Genomic DNA, 16,567 nt, shown 5'->3' with positions numbered 1-16,567 from the left:
CATTTTATTAATCCAAAATTCTTCAGTAAAGCCACAACTCCTTATGTCATTTTAGAGAAATTCTTATTGTGAATGGCCAGAAGTTATTACTTTATATTTAAAGAATTCAAACCAATAATATAACCTTAAGATATTTTAACCAAAAAATAAATTTTTGAAAAGCAGTCACTTATCAGATCATCACTGAATCAATACAATTATGCTATTTTTTTTTAATGTTTGTTTATTTTTGAGAGAGAGAGACAGAGGAGGGGCAGAGAGAGAGGGAGACACAGAATTTGAAGCAGGCTTCAGGCTCTGAGCTGTCAACACAGAGCCCGACACAGTGCTCTAACCCATGAACCATGAGATCATGACCTGAGCTGAAGTTGGATGATCAACCAACTGAGCCACCCAGGTGCCCTTTTTATGCTAATCTAAAAATAACTTCGGTAAAAAAAAAAACAAAACAAAAAACAAAAAAAAAAAACATAGGTTACAAATATGCATACACTTTAGTAAGATTATATAATGTTTCAAAAATGAGAAAAATTTTCAAAGCAAACAAAAGCAGTAGAAGAAATTAGAATGAGAAATAAGAGTAGCACATAAAATACATGTCATAAAGTTATAAGCACATAAAATACATGTGGAAGGTCATAAATCTGATTGTAAACTTTTTATCACTGCATCTAAAAGAGAAAAGCAACCAGTTACAACAGTCAATGGATGCATAAGGCAACAATGAACTGGTTTCTCAAAAGAAGCATTATCATCCCTGTTACAGAGGGCAAAAAGAAAGTTTTCTTCATCTCTTTATAGTGAGGGGAAAATGTGATTGCAGTCCATAACGGCCACGTGTTAAATACCAGGTTAATTTTCACAGGATAGTTTTTTTCTTTACCTTTCAGTTTAGGCTGATGGAATCAAAAAGTGAGATTTGGCAAAAATGTATGTCAAGTTCACTGCTCCTTGATAGATTTTTTTTTAATGTTTATTTTTCAGACAGAGAGAAACAGCATGAACGGGGGGAGGGTCAGAGAGAGGGAGACGCAGAATCCGAAACAGGCTTCAGGCTCTGAGCGGTCAGCACAGAGCCTGACGCGGGGCTCGAACTCGCGACCACAAGATCATGACCTGAGCCGACGTCGGACGCCCAACCGACTGAGCCACCCAGGCGCCCCTGCTCCTTGATAGATTTTTAAATATATGAAAGAATGAAGTTAGAGTCTTCATGCAACTCTCCATTTTTTTTTTTTTTTTTTTTTTTTTGTCTTTAGCCTGACCTATTGAATGGTAGGAGATGACCAGATTTTACTCCTTGACAGTAGTCAGGCTTGATGTTAGCATGTACACAAGTTGGCACTGAGTTCGCCTCATTTCCCTATCTACCAGTGTGATGAACCTGGACGATCTGACAAGGAGAGGTCTGTACCTAAGTGACATCCCTCTGCATGATGCCACGCGCGATCTCGTTCTTTTGGGAGAACAATTCAGAGAGGAATACAAACTGACCCAAGAACTGGAAATCCTCACAGATAGGCTGCAGCTCACATTAAGAGCCTTGGAAGATGAAAAGAAAAAGACAGACACGTAAGAATGTAACCTTGTGGGTAAGGAAGGGCGTTGTATATTGTGACCCTACTGTGGTTAAGTTTGGTAACCAAAGTAGAAAGGCATGGAACCTGTTATACTCCGGAGTAGTAGGTAAGAATCTTCCATATCACTTAGAAAGAAATTATGCATACAGAAATACATCAGTCTTAATGGTAGTGGAAATGTGTCTTCTAGTTTTAGAAACTAAGTTGAAAGAATAAATGCCATAATACCTCCCTGAAAATCAATACAGTAATCCAAGTGTGTATTTAAAGGTGAAGTATCCATTCATTCCTTCCTTCATATGAGAGATCTGTTCGAAGCATCCTCTGGGTGCCAAGGGCTGGCTGGGTTCTCGGGGTTGCAGTGAACACTGTGCTTAGAATTGGCCTTCATTTTCAAATAATTCATTCAGATATGCACTGTGCATACTACTTGGCCTTGCTTGTATATGTTCGTTAAAGGCACTAAATCACTGGACATTGATGAGAGATTTTACCCAGGGTCTTGGGTATTCATTTTTGATGGCTTGTCGGAGAATTGAAGTGATCTGTCTGACTTCTCCTAAGAACTATTTCATTCTACTTGAACACCAAGAATATTGATAACAGCATCACTTTCTGTACTTTTCTTTGCGTTGATATGTGTGTGGTTGCCCTGAAATGAATGCTGTACCCACACATAAACACGCCAGTTAACTATTTATTAATAACATGGATGAAATAGAGAATGACATTTAATGTCTGTCTATACATAGCTTCTTAATTCACTTGTCTTGACCTTTGTATAGAGAAGCTGAAAGCTATATCTGGTTTCTTTGATGCCTCTTTACTTTCCTTGTGGCCCTCAACAGATCCCTGAATCCCTCCAGATATTTTGCAGATTTCAAAAAGGATATGGGACAGGCGGCTCAAATTCCTCCCACTGCTTAAAAAAAAAAAAAAAATTCAAACTGTAGGTTTTATTGGTATGTGGTACAACTTCATCCTTGAAAATAACACATTGTATAAAGCTTGTAAGATTCAACTTAGCACAGTACGTCCTCTGGCTTTAGGGAAGAAAAAGGTAGGGAGGCATCATTTCTTCCTCTGGGTCCTCATGCCAAGAGCCATCGGTTACCCCAGTTTCTGCTTCTGTCCTATCAGTCCCTCGGCTCTCACCCTCCTCCCGTTGTGCTTACCACACTTTTCCCTCTGCGTGGTACCTGATGCCATCGAAAAATCGCAGGATTGCCTGTAGAAGAACAGTCTTTTCTTGCCGAGCCCAGGCTCCACCTGTTTTTTCCGTTTCTTCCACGGAAGAAAGAGGCATGGATGAGACTGGGAGGAGATCTACTTGGTTTAATGGTATTTACACAAATTCAGGTAAACTTCTTATTCCTGAGAGATAAACACGGTCCTGGTATTATACTACTCAGACAGTGTTCTAAGTGCTGGTAATGACAACTTTCCTACTGTGAATACTGTAATAACAGGTCAGAATTCAGTACCACGGATGAAAACTCTGACTTCCTATTGCCAGGGTTCTGCTTCGCCTATTTGGTTGCCTTATTTCCATTTAGTTTGAATTGGTTTGGATTTGGAGGTGTTGCATGTGATTAAAACAAATAAATTATGGTATTTTTGAAAACTCACATAGATGGCTAATAACGGGTGTCTTATAAGACTCCAGGTTTTTACGGTACAAACGACATCAAAACTCTGTGATTCCCAGCATTTCTTCCTATGGCTCTTTCCCCATCCCGCTGAACAGGCTGTTGTATTCTGTCCTCCCTCCATCCGTTGCCAATGAGCTGAGACACAAGCGTCCAGTGCCTGCCAAGAGATATGACAACGTGACCATCCTCTTCAGTGGCATTGTGGGCTTCAATGCCTTCTGTAGCAAGCATGCATCTGGAGAAGGGGCCATGAAGATTGTAAACCTGCTCAATGACCTCTACACCAGATTTGACACACTGACTGACTCCCGGAAAAATCCATTTGTTTATAAGGCAAGTCCAGACCGCATCCTAATGCAGTGCCCTTCAGAGTCTGAATTTTGAGACCCTATGTTCCGAGGCACCATTCTCTGACCATAGCCCTACAGCCTTGGTGCAGTAGGCCTCCATGTACCCACTGTTTACCATTTTCTTAAATAATTTACCTCTTGTTGTAAACCTTTCTCTTCCCTGTAACCAAAATGAATAGAGCTCATGGTTCCCTGGTTCAAATAAAATGTTCAGCAGCTTTTTGCACTTACATTAATGAATCTGCACAGGTTGTTTCTCACCCATCATGTAAACATAGCATTTGTTTTAGTGCTCTGTCGGAGACATTTTTATTGAAATACATAAATGCTTTGCATAGTAAAGAAGACTTAGAGCATGAGAAGGGGACTGGGGACTCGGGTTTGCTTTTAGATTACACCGACCTGAAGATAAACATTTATAAGGCATTTATGCGCTTTGTTTCAATTAAAAACAAATATAATATTGGAAAAAATGAAGTCAGGGGATTATTGCTTCATAAAAGCAAGAATGTTAACCAAACCATCTCCAGGCATCTGGAGTAATAGGAGTGCCACAAGGACTATTTTATAGTGGTTTTCTGAGGTACAGTGTGACATTTTGTGAGCACATCACAAATGTAAATGGTTATTGAACATGATAAACCATTGGACGTTGGGCAGTGGCTCTTGTGTCATAAACCATCATTATTTTAGGGAGATACTGGTAATAAATTGTCCTAGTGAATTATAAGCGTATCTGAGATGAGAAACCAGGAATTACTAGGGGGGAAATAATGCTGTGTCCATGCCTGGCTGTAATCAAAGACCTCAAGTGCTGTGTGCAAGTTTCAAACAATTACAAGGTTTCATCTTGTTGGAATTGAATGTATTATAATTTTAAACGAATTCATGGGAGGAAAGTTTAAAGTTACTAGTAGCCTTGGGGAAATGTTGTTTATATAGAAGGGTAGCAAATGAAACAGTAATGTTTATTCTAACCAGTGACCATGTAAATATATGTGCTGTGTTAGGTGGAGACAGTTGGTGATAAGTATATGACAGTGAGTGGTTTACCAGAGCCATGCATCCACCATGCACGATCCATTTGCCACCTGGCCTTGGATATGATGGAAATTGCTGGCCAGGTTCAAGTAGACGGAGAATCTGTTCAGGTTAGTAAATAAAGTAGATACTATAATAGCAGTAGCAGACCTTTGTGGTCAACCGACTCACATTCTTTGGCAGGCAGTCATTACGTCTAAGGGAAGATGTCATCATGACAACAGACTATAATATTCTTGAACCCATTGTATTACATTTTTTCACAGAGATGGGAAATCTGTCCACCTTTTTGAAACTACCTAGTCTGTTCCATGTACTGAAATCAAGAGGATGAGACCAAACTTCCTATCCTTTCTGGTTTATTTTTTAAAAATCTCTTTCCTGCGTCTCATATAAGTTGCCAGATTCATATCTTTGGAATCTTATGACTTTAGAAAAAGAATATTTCTCTTGGAAGACAGATTTTGTGAGAGTTTTGGTTTTTTTTTAATATTAATGCTTGATTTTTTTTTTTTTTACCTTTCCTTTAATCTCTTTTTTTAAATTTTTTTTTAATTTATTTATTTTTGAGAGACAGAGAGAGACACAACACAGGTGGGGGAGGGGCAGAGAGAGAATGAGACATAGAATCTGAAGCAGACTCCAGGCTCTGAGCTGTCAGCAAAGAGCCCGACGTGGGGCTTGAACTCACAAACTGTGAGATCATGACCTGAGCCGAAGTCGGTCGCTCAACCTACTGAGCCACCCAGGCACCCCGAGAGTTTTTTATTTTGTCTGTAATACACTTGGAGTTCTTCCAGAGAATTCTTATGATTTCTTTATGATGACTTTACGTTATTCTATGACGTAAAGTAATCAAAAATTAGTGTTTTGGTGATCGAGCTTATTGAAACAAAGCTTTGATTTCTGCAGATAACAATAGGGATACACACTGGAGAAGTAGTTACTGGTGTCATAGGGCAGAGGATGCCTCGATACTGTCTTTTTGGAAATACTGTTAACCTCACAAGCAGAACAGAAACCACTGGAGAAAAGGGAAAAATAAATGTGTCTGAATACACATACAGGTAAGAGAACAGGTCTTGGTATTTACTGATTTGCAAGAAAAATGTCTCTTCGCATGTGGTTTAACTCCCTGCATGATTTTGTTACTTTTAAACAGTCATCACTTATGCTCTTAGGATTGTTTATTTTTTATTTGAGAACGGATCATCACTCCCACTCTCAATGAATCTACACCACCTTAGGAATTCCTTGCATGACCACCATTACTAAAATCCTGTGTTACTTTTAAATACAATTTTAACATGTGTCATTACGGTCTCGATTTCGAACTTTGGTTCATGTCCCTTTCTCCATACAACCATAGTCAAGACGTCTTTTCTTATTCCCTGTCCCCCATCTTTTAGATGTCTTATGACACCAGAAAACTCAGATCCACAATTCCATTTGGAGCACAGAGGCCCAGTGTCCATGAAGGGTAAAAAAGAGCCAATGCAAGTTTGGTTTCTATCCAGAAAAAATACAGGAACAGAGGTATGACTAATCAGCATGTAGTTACGTTTTTTAAAGACAGAATATAAATACAAGGAGCTAAATTATAATCACTGAAAATATGTCTCCTTTGAAAAGAATTCTTGCTTGCAGAAATGAACTCTCAGGTAAAGCAATGTAAGTACTGAAACATTAATGAGCCAGTTAGAACAATAAAAACTTCTTAGGGGATACTTTATTGTTGCCGGGTTTTTACCTCTAATGAAATTAAACTTAAAAGCACCAGACAGGGAAGACCAGTTTTTGGTTCTTCCTCCATAATCTGGCTGAGGTGAGAGGACAATGAGGGACTCCCTGGCCTCTTTGCTTAGCTCCATAAGGGGTTCTGAGATCACCATCTGGCCAGAGTCAGGACTGCAAGTTATGGGAGGTTTCTTAATCACGAAGCTTCAGATCCTTCTAAGGGCCAATCTATCTCCCTGTGGAATGTTAGGGGATCTTTAGACATCCTAGGCCCTTGTGCGTTTTTCCTAGAAAGGAGAGCGATTTATACTTTTCCATAACCTATATGATTGCATAGGGGAACCTCAGGTTCGTGCTAGTCCTGTGGTTATACTCCGGCTGTACTACTACGTGCTAGAGTTGACTTCAGACACTAGCCCTCCAAACTGGAATCCTGATTCACGCCGGGCTCGTACACACCAAAGCCATGCCCACCTGGTTCCCACACACAGGCCGCTATATCAGAAGTAAGGTTGATACTTTGTTCCCTGTTGATGTAGAGGTTCTTTAGAGAGGGTGAGACTACTTGATTATATTTCCTTTTCCAAACGTATACATCCCCTAAAAATGCTGGTAGAGCATAAGTCCTAAAAGGAATGGAATGCCAAGTTTTAAAATATTTATCTTTATCTTCTTTCTGCTGTTTTTACTTTAGATAATTTACTTGTGGTTTTGGCATGCTTACTGAGGCTCTTCTGATAAATTAAGCCCTACCTCAAGTGTTGCTCGTTTTAGGTGGGTGGTCCTTGTTTCACCCAGAATTATGGTGGGAAGACTTAGAAAAACAGATGTGCATGCATATATTAAAAAAAAAAAAAAAGAAAGAAAAGAAAATCTTTGGGGGATACTACAAGCTTTATTATCACTGAAAATGAACCCCTATTTATTCTACTCTTTAAAGGAACCAGCACAAGATGATAACTGAATTTCAGACTGTGGGATGACGGGGACCGCAGAATGGGCTCCAGTTGTCCCCTGTCACACACCAAGCAATTATTCCCTGTGGATACAGATTTCGCTTTGTCCTTTGCAATGGCCCCAAGCCTTTCTCTTAGGCATAGCTTTCATATTCGTTATTCAACCTTTGCTCTGCTTTTGGTAATTTTCAAGGTTTAGTATATTACCTAAAGTTTGGCTTTAGATGTGGATAATGTGAATTTCATGTGTCTTAAGATCTACTACAAGCATTACTTAACATGGTAATTTGCAAGTGGTAGGCACCCAATAAGTAGTTGTTGAATTTAATTAAATGACACTGAACAGTATTTGGTCATGTGTACATATCATATCATGGTTTGCCAAATCTGTTTAGTGTTCCATGTATATGTATATGTATATTTTAATGACTATAATAACATATAACAAAGTTTATATCGTGTTGGTGTACATCATCATAGAAACCATTTTCTAAAAGAGTGAATTCTAACTTTTAGGGGAAAAAATGCAATTTATTTTCAGATTCCCAAAATAAGAATTAATATACCATGCTAAGAAAATAATGAGTATTTTGAACTGTGCTAATTTTTCTTCAAAAATATAGGATGCGCATTTCTGTTCTTAAAATATTTGGTTGCTCACCCAAATCATGTGGCATTATAATTCCTCTAAAATTCTGTAGTTTGTACTATATCCCTTGTATTAAATCCCTTTAACAACATGTTATAAAAAGTTGCACTGTTTCACAGTGAGCTATTACATTAGCTTGAGATAAATGTCAGGGCTCTAACCACATCTGAGAATAAAATTGGAAGTACTACTGGGATACTCCTGTAAGAGCCATTTCTGGCCATTTATTTCCAGAAATGAGCTTCTTTTTCTTAGCTTGGAAGAATGTGGTTATATCCAGGCCATCAGGTTCAGAAAAGTTAACTTTAATTTTGACATAGAATGCATCCCTATTGGAATAATTGGCCTGTTGTTCTTAAATAATTTATTAATATCTACCTTTATAAAATATAGTGCAACTACATTTGTGTAAGAGTGTTTGTCTTTAAATTTAGTATTTCGTATCAGCACAACGATACATGTACAAATGTTCCATGTTCCTGTGTAAGAAAATCTGCAATAAATTATTTTTTCCACTTGTCTCTAGACAGTTTTTATTTCACCAAAAATGATATTAATGTCATTATTGGCCATGTTATTAATGCCATTTTTATACATACATTTAATAATTTTCCCTATTTTGCACTTTAATTTTGATTCAGTGTTGTTATGAAGTTGAATGGCTCCTCTTAGATAGGCTTAGTCTCAGATGCTCTTTTTCTTCAGTACCAACTAAACGCAGAAGCAAGACGAGACCCGGGGGGGACAGATCCATGGGTCGATAGGAAATGACATCATTCCTTGAGGATCTCAGTCTTTCAGGAGTGAAAGACACATGTACAAATAATTACAATATATGATATTTGTAGTGTTCATCCAATTTAAGAAACTGAGAGAATACGTAGAGAATGAGAAAGGAGGGGATCAAGGTAAGACGGGGACAGGGGGCAGCAGGGAGACCAGGCAGGGTTTTATGAGGGTCTCACTTAAAGATGAATCAATGCCATGGGAGCGAGACTCTAGACCTCTTCCAGCAGCGGATGCTCAGGAAGTGTCTCCAGATTCTCTCCTGCCTAATCCTCCTGCACAGCACGCGTTCTGTGCATTCACTTTGCTCTGCATATCTTCCAAATTTCTACAATTCCTTGACGTGTCTCTGTTCCACTGACCCTGATGACCCCTTCACGTTTGTTTGTTTTCATCCTCTTTTTATTGTTTCTGTTCAGTTATTTCACAAACATTTTTTTGGTAAGAGTTTTAAAACATGAAGAAAAGGTTAAAGGACTCCTATAAGGCACAACCATTCACCAAGCACCTGGATTCTACACTTCTTAAAAATTTACTAAATTTTTGGCAACTCCCTTTTAATTCATATTCTGGCTTTTTGTAGTCTGCTGGGTTTTATTTCTTTTGTTGAGCGCTCACCCACATACTATAAAATTCACTTTTTAGAAGTGTACAGTTCACTTTTTAGAAGTGTATTCACAAGGTTGTGCAACCAACTAATTCCAAAATATTTTCATGACCGCCCCCCAAATCCTGTAATCATTAGCAGTAAATCCCAATTAACCCCTTCCCCCAGCCCCTGGCAACACTAATCTATTTCCTGTTTGTAAAGATTTACCCATTCTGAGCATTCCATATAGCAGAATTGTACAATATTGGCATTTTGTATCTGGCGCTTAGCATAAAGTTGTCAAGGCTTGTCCATGTGGTAACATAAATCAGTATTCCGTTACTTGTTAATGGTTCAGTAATATTCTATTGTATGGATTCGCCACATTTTGTTTATTCCTTCATAAACCATGGACATTTGAGTTGTTTCCACTTTTGGTTAATATGAATCACACTTATGATCATCTGTACAAGCTTTTGTGTCCATATATATTCCCAGTTCTCTGGTATTAAACCTAGGAGTTTCATTTCTAGGTCATATGGAAATCTAGGTTTAACTGTGGCAAGCTGCTAAACTGTTTTCCAAGGTGGCTGCACCAGTTTTCTTTCCCACTGGCAGTGTATGAAAGTTGCAATTTCTCTACATCCTTGACAACACTTGCTATTGTCCATTTTTCTGATCCAAGCCATTCCAGTGGGCGTGAAGTGCCATCGCACTGCGGTTTTGATTTGTATTTCCCTCATGACTGCTTATGTTGAACATCTTTTCAAGTGCTGGTTAGTCATTTGTATATCTTCTTTTGAGAAATTCCTATTCAAATTATCTGCTCTTTGGGTGGGTGGGCGTCATCAACCTGCCCTTGGGGTCTCCATTGGCCGCCTGCCAGCTGGCCTCTGCCCTCAGACTGGCCTCTGCCCTCAGGCTGGGCTCTGTCTTGAAGGCGTGAGTGGAGGTGCTACTCCGGAGCTGGAGAAGGAGACACCCAGCAGCACTGTGGAGGATCCAGGGGATCTGCAACGTCCCCCCAACCTTCCTCCCCCCCTCCCGCCCCCTCCATCCCTGCACTCCCAGCGCCCTCTCCCCACCTGCGCTTCTCTTTGGGCGCTGGCACCCAGGGTCGGCCTCTCACAGTTCCGGAAAGGAACCCAGGCAGCTCTCTGGCGCTGGGGACTGGAGACCCCATGAGGCCCCACAGAGGCCCAGGGGCGGTGGTGATTGTGCGAAGCCATGCTGAGCTGCGCTGGGCTTTGGTGAGGTGCGACAATTTATCTTTGACTGTTGAGGCAGGAAAATGTGGATGATTACTACATCACGAGGGGGAGGAACTTGGCAGGGGCTAGTCAGAAGGCCTGTTAACATTTCTGAACCTCGGGGTATCATTATCTGTAATACAGGAATGATCATTTTCTCCTCATGGGAGGGATTCGTTGGGAGGCTCCTGGTATTTTGTTTTCTCTCACCATTTTGTGGACATTTTTCCTATCCCTGCGTTTATCCTGCAAAATGTTATTGATAACATTATCCATAAAAGACATTTAGGTACTGAAAAGTTGACAAACACACAAATTATTTGCCCCTTTGTAAATGGAGTTATTTGTTTTTTTAGAATGTTTATTTATTTTGAGAGAGAGCACAGTGGGGGAGGGGCAGAGAGAGAGGAGAGAGAAAATTCCAAGCAGGAGCCATGTCAGCGAAGAGCCGAATGGGGCCGGATCTCACCAACTGTGAAATCATGACCTCATGAAATAATGACCTCAGCTATGGGATGCCTGGGTGGCTCAGTCAGTTAAGTGTTGGACTGTGGCTCTGGTCATGATCTCTTATGAGTTCGAGCCCTGTGTCGGGCTCTGTGCTGACAGCTCAGAGCCTGGATGGAGCCTCCTTTGGATTCTGTGTCTCCCTCTCTCTGAATCCTTCCCCACTCACACTCTGTCTCTCTCAAAAATAAGTAAACATTAAAAAAAAAAAATCATAACCTCAGCTGAGTTGGAGGCTTAACCAACTGAGCCACCCAGGTGCCCTGAGTTATTTGGTTTTTAATTGTTGAGTTTTAGGAGTTCTTATATTCTGGACACTAGACTTAATAAGATCATGATTTAGAAATACTTTTTTTTCACCTAATATGTCAGTTTTTTCACTTTCTTTGTAGTGCACTTTGAGGCTCAAAAGTTTTAAATTTTGATATGGTTAAATTTGTGCACATTTTTCTTAGGCTGCTTATGCTTTAGATAGCATACCTAAGAAACCATTGCCTAATCCAAGGTCACAAAGATTTACACCTGTATTTTCTACCAAGAGCTTCATAGTTTTGTTCATAGTTTTAGCTCTTACATTAGGTGTTTGGTGCATCTTGAGTTAGCTTTGGTATATGATGACCCTGGGAGTCCAAATTCGTTCTTCTGCTTGTGGAAGTCCACTTATCCCAGCATCCTCTGTTGAAAAGCCTATTCTTTCCTCATTGAATTATCTGGGCACTCTTCTTGAAAGTAAATTGACCGTAAATGTAAGGGTGTATTTTTGGACTCTCAGTTCTCTCCCTAGATTTATGTCTATCCCAGTGCCAGTACCACTCAGTCCTGTTTACTGTAGCTTTGCGGTGAGTTTTGAGATTGGGAAATATGAATCCTCTAACTTTGTTCCCCAACAGCTCCTTTAGGCACTGATGTTTCTCAAGATTTCTTCCTCATATCCTTGAATAATCTCACTTGTCAAATCTGTGACTACCAATAATCTTGACTAACAGGAGTTGCACATCTACCTTGTGCAAGGTTTTCTCCTTGCCACTTTAGATGGCTTATTGTATCCACATCCTAACAACCTAAATAAGTATGTTTTATCTTTTAATACGTTACTCTATTTTGTTTCTAACATTTCACTCTGATGGTTACGTCCATTTTTATAAAAAAAGGAATGGTTTGTAGTTGTGTATGTTTTGTCAGGTTTGGGGAATTAATCATACATTTCCTCATAACAGATGTGAAAGTTTGCCTAATATTTTGGGGGGATAGTTAACAGTTTGGAAAAAAATTTCCAGTGAAGTTGTCCAGATTTAGTGCCTTTGTTTTGTTTGGTTTGTGGAATAGCTCTCTAATTGTATTCTTTGTGGCTTCTCTGGGAACTGATCTCTTTACCTTTTCAATTTATTAGACTTAACAATATTAGTTTTTAAAAAGAAAACTATCCATTTCATTCAGATTTTTAAAAGTATTTTAATAGGCGCACAAAATAAACCTTTTTGATACTTAATTTTTTTCCCACTTTTGAAGATTATTTTGCCTCAAATAGTGTTTGTTTTCTTCATTTATCTCTTAATCCTGTTAATTAGCGACTTTTTTCCATTTTCAGAGAACTGGGTTTTGGATTGGTTAGTTTTACTATTTTTCTATTTTCCAACTTTTAAATTTCTGCTTTAATCATTAATTTCTTCCTTCTATTTATTTAATTCAGTTTTTCTTTGTCCCACGATTTCGAGTTATATGTTTGTCTTAAGAACTGAACGCTATATGGGGCACCTGCATGACTCAGTCAGTTAAGTGTGCAACTCATGTTGATTTTGGCTCAGCTCATGATCTCACTGTTTGGTTGATGGAGTCGAGCCCTGTGTCAGGCTTTGTACTGACAGTGTGGAGCCTGCTTGGGATTCTCTCTCTCCCTCTCCCTGCCTCTCCCCTCTCTCAAAATAAATAAACTTAAAAACAAAAACAAAAACAAAGAATTGAATGCTGTACAATTTCTTCTGATAAAAACATTTGGACCAAGTATTCTGATACATCATGTTTTGCTATCATTATTATTTTTGAATTCTCCAGTTTTACGTGGTATTCTTTTGTTCCAGGACTTGTTTAATCATGTGTTCTTAATTTTCCCTTTTTCCCCCCGTATCTCCACTTTTCTTTGTCCCAACTCTGCTGTCCTGTTCAGTATGCATTTTATTCCTAGCTCCTTCTCTGTACAGGTGTTTGTTCTGGCAAGGAGAGTTTGTTGATTATTTTCAGATATCATAGATCCCATCCCATCCCATCCTCATCAGACCTTCCCTTGGGCTCCTTATGCTTACTCAGTGATTGATTTCTGTCGATTGTTCTTCCCCATTTTGGTTGCTAAAGTCTCAGATTAGTTGACTGAGCTTTCTAGTATGTATTTGAGATATCTGGATTCTCTGATTTTTAGCACCCAGTTTCTTCCTCCTATTTCCTAGATAATAACACCATCTGATGATTTTAGTTATCAGTGTTTCCCAATCCATAGGTTTTGGGTACATTTGGGTTGCAAGTAAGTGCTTTTGTTTTGGCTTAGGCACCTGTGGGTTTTTGGCTTTGCAATTTTAATTGCTATGCCTGTTTGTAAGGAAGATTCAGGAAGACTCAAAAACTACCGTGGCACTGCCATCTTCCCAGAATCCAACATATATTTATTGAACATCTAGTTGTGGCAGGCACTCTTCTAGGTATGATGTTTGGAATGCATCAGTGAACAAACATCTCTGTGTTTGAACCACTTAAATTCCAGTTTTTGCATCTTGAATATTTTTTAAAGTCTTCTTTATTCTGCCTACATTATCTTACTTCAGGCAGTCATCATCTCTAATCGGAACAGTTACAAGATCTTCTTTATAAGTCTTTCTACTTCCCATCATTCTCCCTCTGCATTCCACACTCCCAAATTGCTGCCAGAGTGGTCTCTCTCAAATCCAAATTACTCTCCTGCCTACAATCACTTAATAGCTATTCATTGTCTCTACACCCCCAGCAAAACATACAAAATTTACCAGCCTTCTATGTTAGTCCCTACCTTTGTAATTTTCCACTATACTCTTTCTGGAATGCTCTGTCCCCATACTCTGCTGGCAAACTCCTATTTCCTAGGCAAATTTAGTCCTTCCTTATCTTCCTGTTCCACAATATTTACCATAGTTAGCATATTGTTTATTTATATGTCCGTTTCTGTCTTAGGCTTTACGTTTTTTTTCTTTTATTTTTTTCTATTATTTTAACTTTTTTATATATATAATTTACATCCAAATAAGTTAGCATATAGTGCAACGATTTCAGGAGTAGATTCCTTAGTGCCCCTTACCCATTTAGCCCATCCCCCCTCCCACAACCCCTCCAGTAACGCTCAGTTTGTTCTCCATATTTATGAGTCTCTTCTGTTTTGTCCCCCTCCCTGTTTTTATATTATTTTTGTTTCCCTTCCCTTATGTTCATCTGTTTTCTCTCTTAAAGTCCTCATATGAGTGAAGTCATATGATATTTGTCTTTCTCTGACTGACTAATTTCACTTAGCATAATACCCTCCAATTCCATCTGTGTAGTTGCAAATGGCAAGATTTCATTCTTTTTGATTGTCGAGTAATACTCCATTGTATATATATATACCACATCTTCTTTATCCTTTCATCCATCTATGGACATTTGGCTCTTTCCATACTTTGGCTATTGTTGATAATCCTGCTATAAACATTGGGGTGCATGTGTCCCTTCGAAACAGCACACCTGTATCCCGTGGATAAATACCTAGTAGTGCGATTGCTGGGTTGTAGGGTAGTTCTATTTTTAGTTTCCTGAGGAAACTCTGTACTGTTTTCCAGAGTGGCTGCACCAGCTTGCATCCCCACTGAAAATGCAAAAGAGATCCTCTTTCTCCGCATCCTCGACAACATCTGTTGTTGCCTGAGTTGTTCATGTTAGCCATTCTGACAGGTGTAAGGTGGTATCTCATTGTAGTTTTGATTTGTATTTCCCTGATGATGAGTGAAGTTGAGCATTTTTTCATGTGTCAGTTGGCCATCTGGATGTCTTCTTTGGAGAAGTGTCTATTCATGTCTTTTGCCCATTTCTTCACTGGATTATTTGGTTTTTGGGTGTTGAGTTTGAGAAGTTCTTTGTAGATTTTGGACACTATCCCTTTATCTGATATATCATTTGCAAATATCTTCTCCCATTCTGTCGGTTGCCTTTTAGTGTTGCAGATGGTTTCCTTCACTGTGCAGAAGCTTTTTATTTTGATGGGGTCCCAGTAGTTTATTTTTGCTTTTGTTTCCCTTGCCTCTGGAGACGTGTTAAGAAGTTGCTGCAGCTAAGATCAAAGAGGTTTTTGCCTCCTTTCTCCTCGAGGATTTTGATGGCTTCCTATCTTACATTGAGGTCTTTCATCCATTTTGAGTTTATTTTTGTGTATGGTGTAAGAAAGTGGTCCAGGTTCATTCTTCTGCATGTTGCTGTCCAGTTTTTCCAGCACCACTTGCTGAAGAGACTGTCTTTATTCCATTGGATATTCTTTCCTGCTTTGTCAAAGACTAGTTGGCCATACGTTTGTGGGTCCATTTCTGGGTTCTCTATTCTGTTCCACTGATCTGAGTGTCTGTTCTTGTGCCATTACCATACTATCTGGATGATTACAGCTTTGCAGGATAGCTTGAAGTCTGGGATTGTGATGCCTAATGCTTTGGTTTTCTTTTTCAAGATTGCTTTGGCTATTTGGGGCCTTTTCTCCTTCCATATAAATTTTAGGATTATTTGTTCTAGCTCTTTGAAGAATGCTGGTGTTGCTTTGATAGGGATTGCATTGACTATGTAGATTGCCTTGGGTAATATTGACATTTTAACAATATTTGTTCTTCCTATACAGGAGAGGGGAATCTTTTTCCATTTTTTTGTGTCTTCTTCAATTTATTTCATAAGCTTTCTATAGTTTTCAGTGTATAGATTTTTCACCTCTTTGGTTAGATTTATTCCTAGGTTTTTTATGGTTTTTTGTGCAACTGTAAATGGGGTCAATTCCTTGATTTCTCTTTCTGTTGCTTCATTGTTGGTGTATAGGAATGCAACCGATTTCTGTGTGTTGATTTTATATCCTGCAACTTTGCTGAATTCATGAATCAATTCTAGCAGTTTTTTGGTGGAATCTTTTGGGTTTTCCATATAGAATATCATATCAACTGCAAAGAGTGAAAGTTTGACCTCCTCCTGGCCAATTTAGATGCCTTTTATTTCTTTGTGTTGTCTTACTGCAGAGGCTAAAACTTCCAATACTATGTTGAATAACAGTGGTGAGAATGGATATCCCTGTCTTGTTCCTGATCTTAGGGGAAAGCTGTCAGTTTTTCCCCATTAAGGGTGATATTAGCATTGGGTCGTTCATATATGGCATTTGTGATCTGGAGGTATGCTCCTTCTATCCCTACTTTCTTGAGGGTTTTTATCAAGAAAGGATGCTGTATTTTGT

At 39.0% G+C, this 16,567-nt stretch overlaps 1 protein-coding gene across 2 annotated transcripts in view; it reads left to right on the top strand.

Moving 5' to 3' along the window:
- The window catches only part of GUCY1B1 (guanylate cyclase 1 soluble subunit beta 1), a 48,985-nt gene extending 40,501 nt beyond the window's left edge, over positions 1-8,484 (top strand). Inside the window, exons 9-14 of one of the 2 annotated variants that reach the window (XM_019441165.2) lie at positions 1,375-1,572; positions 3,328-3,565; positions 4,593-4,733; positions 5,536-5,690; positions 6,033-6,159; positions 7,301-8,484. In XM_019441165.2, coding sequence (XP_019296710.2) covers positions 1,375-1,572; positions 3,328-3,565; positions 4,593-4,733; positions 5,536-5,690; positions 6,033-6,159; positions 7,301-7,324 — 883 coding nt within the window. In that variant the 3' untranslated portion in view covers positions 7,325-8,484. Of the gene's footprint in view, positions 1-1,374; positions 1,573-3,327; positions 3,566-4,592; positions 4,734-5,535; positions 5,691-6,032; positions 6,160-7,054; positions 7,273-7,300 lie in introns of those variants that run through there. The other variant, XM_019441166.2, reaches the window with a different exon arrangement.
- The last annotated feature ends 8,083 nt before the right edge of the window (positions 8,485-16,567 follow it).

Source organism: Panthera pardus, unplaced genomic scaffold (assembly GCF_024362965.1).
Source record: "Panthera pardus isolate Hobbes unplaced genomic scaffold, ASM2436296v1 HiC_scaffold_13, whole genome shotgun sequence".
Taxonomy (NCBI): Eukaryota; Metazoa; Chordata; class Mammalia; order Carnivora; family Felidae; genus Panthera; species Panthera pardus.
The sequence above is the reverse complement of the archived record's forward strand: the minus strand, read 5'-3'. Positions and strand labels throughout refer to the sequence as shown.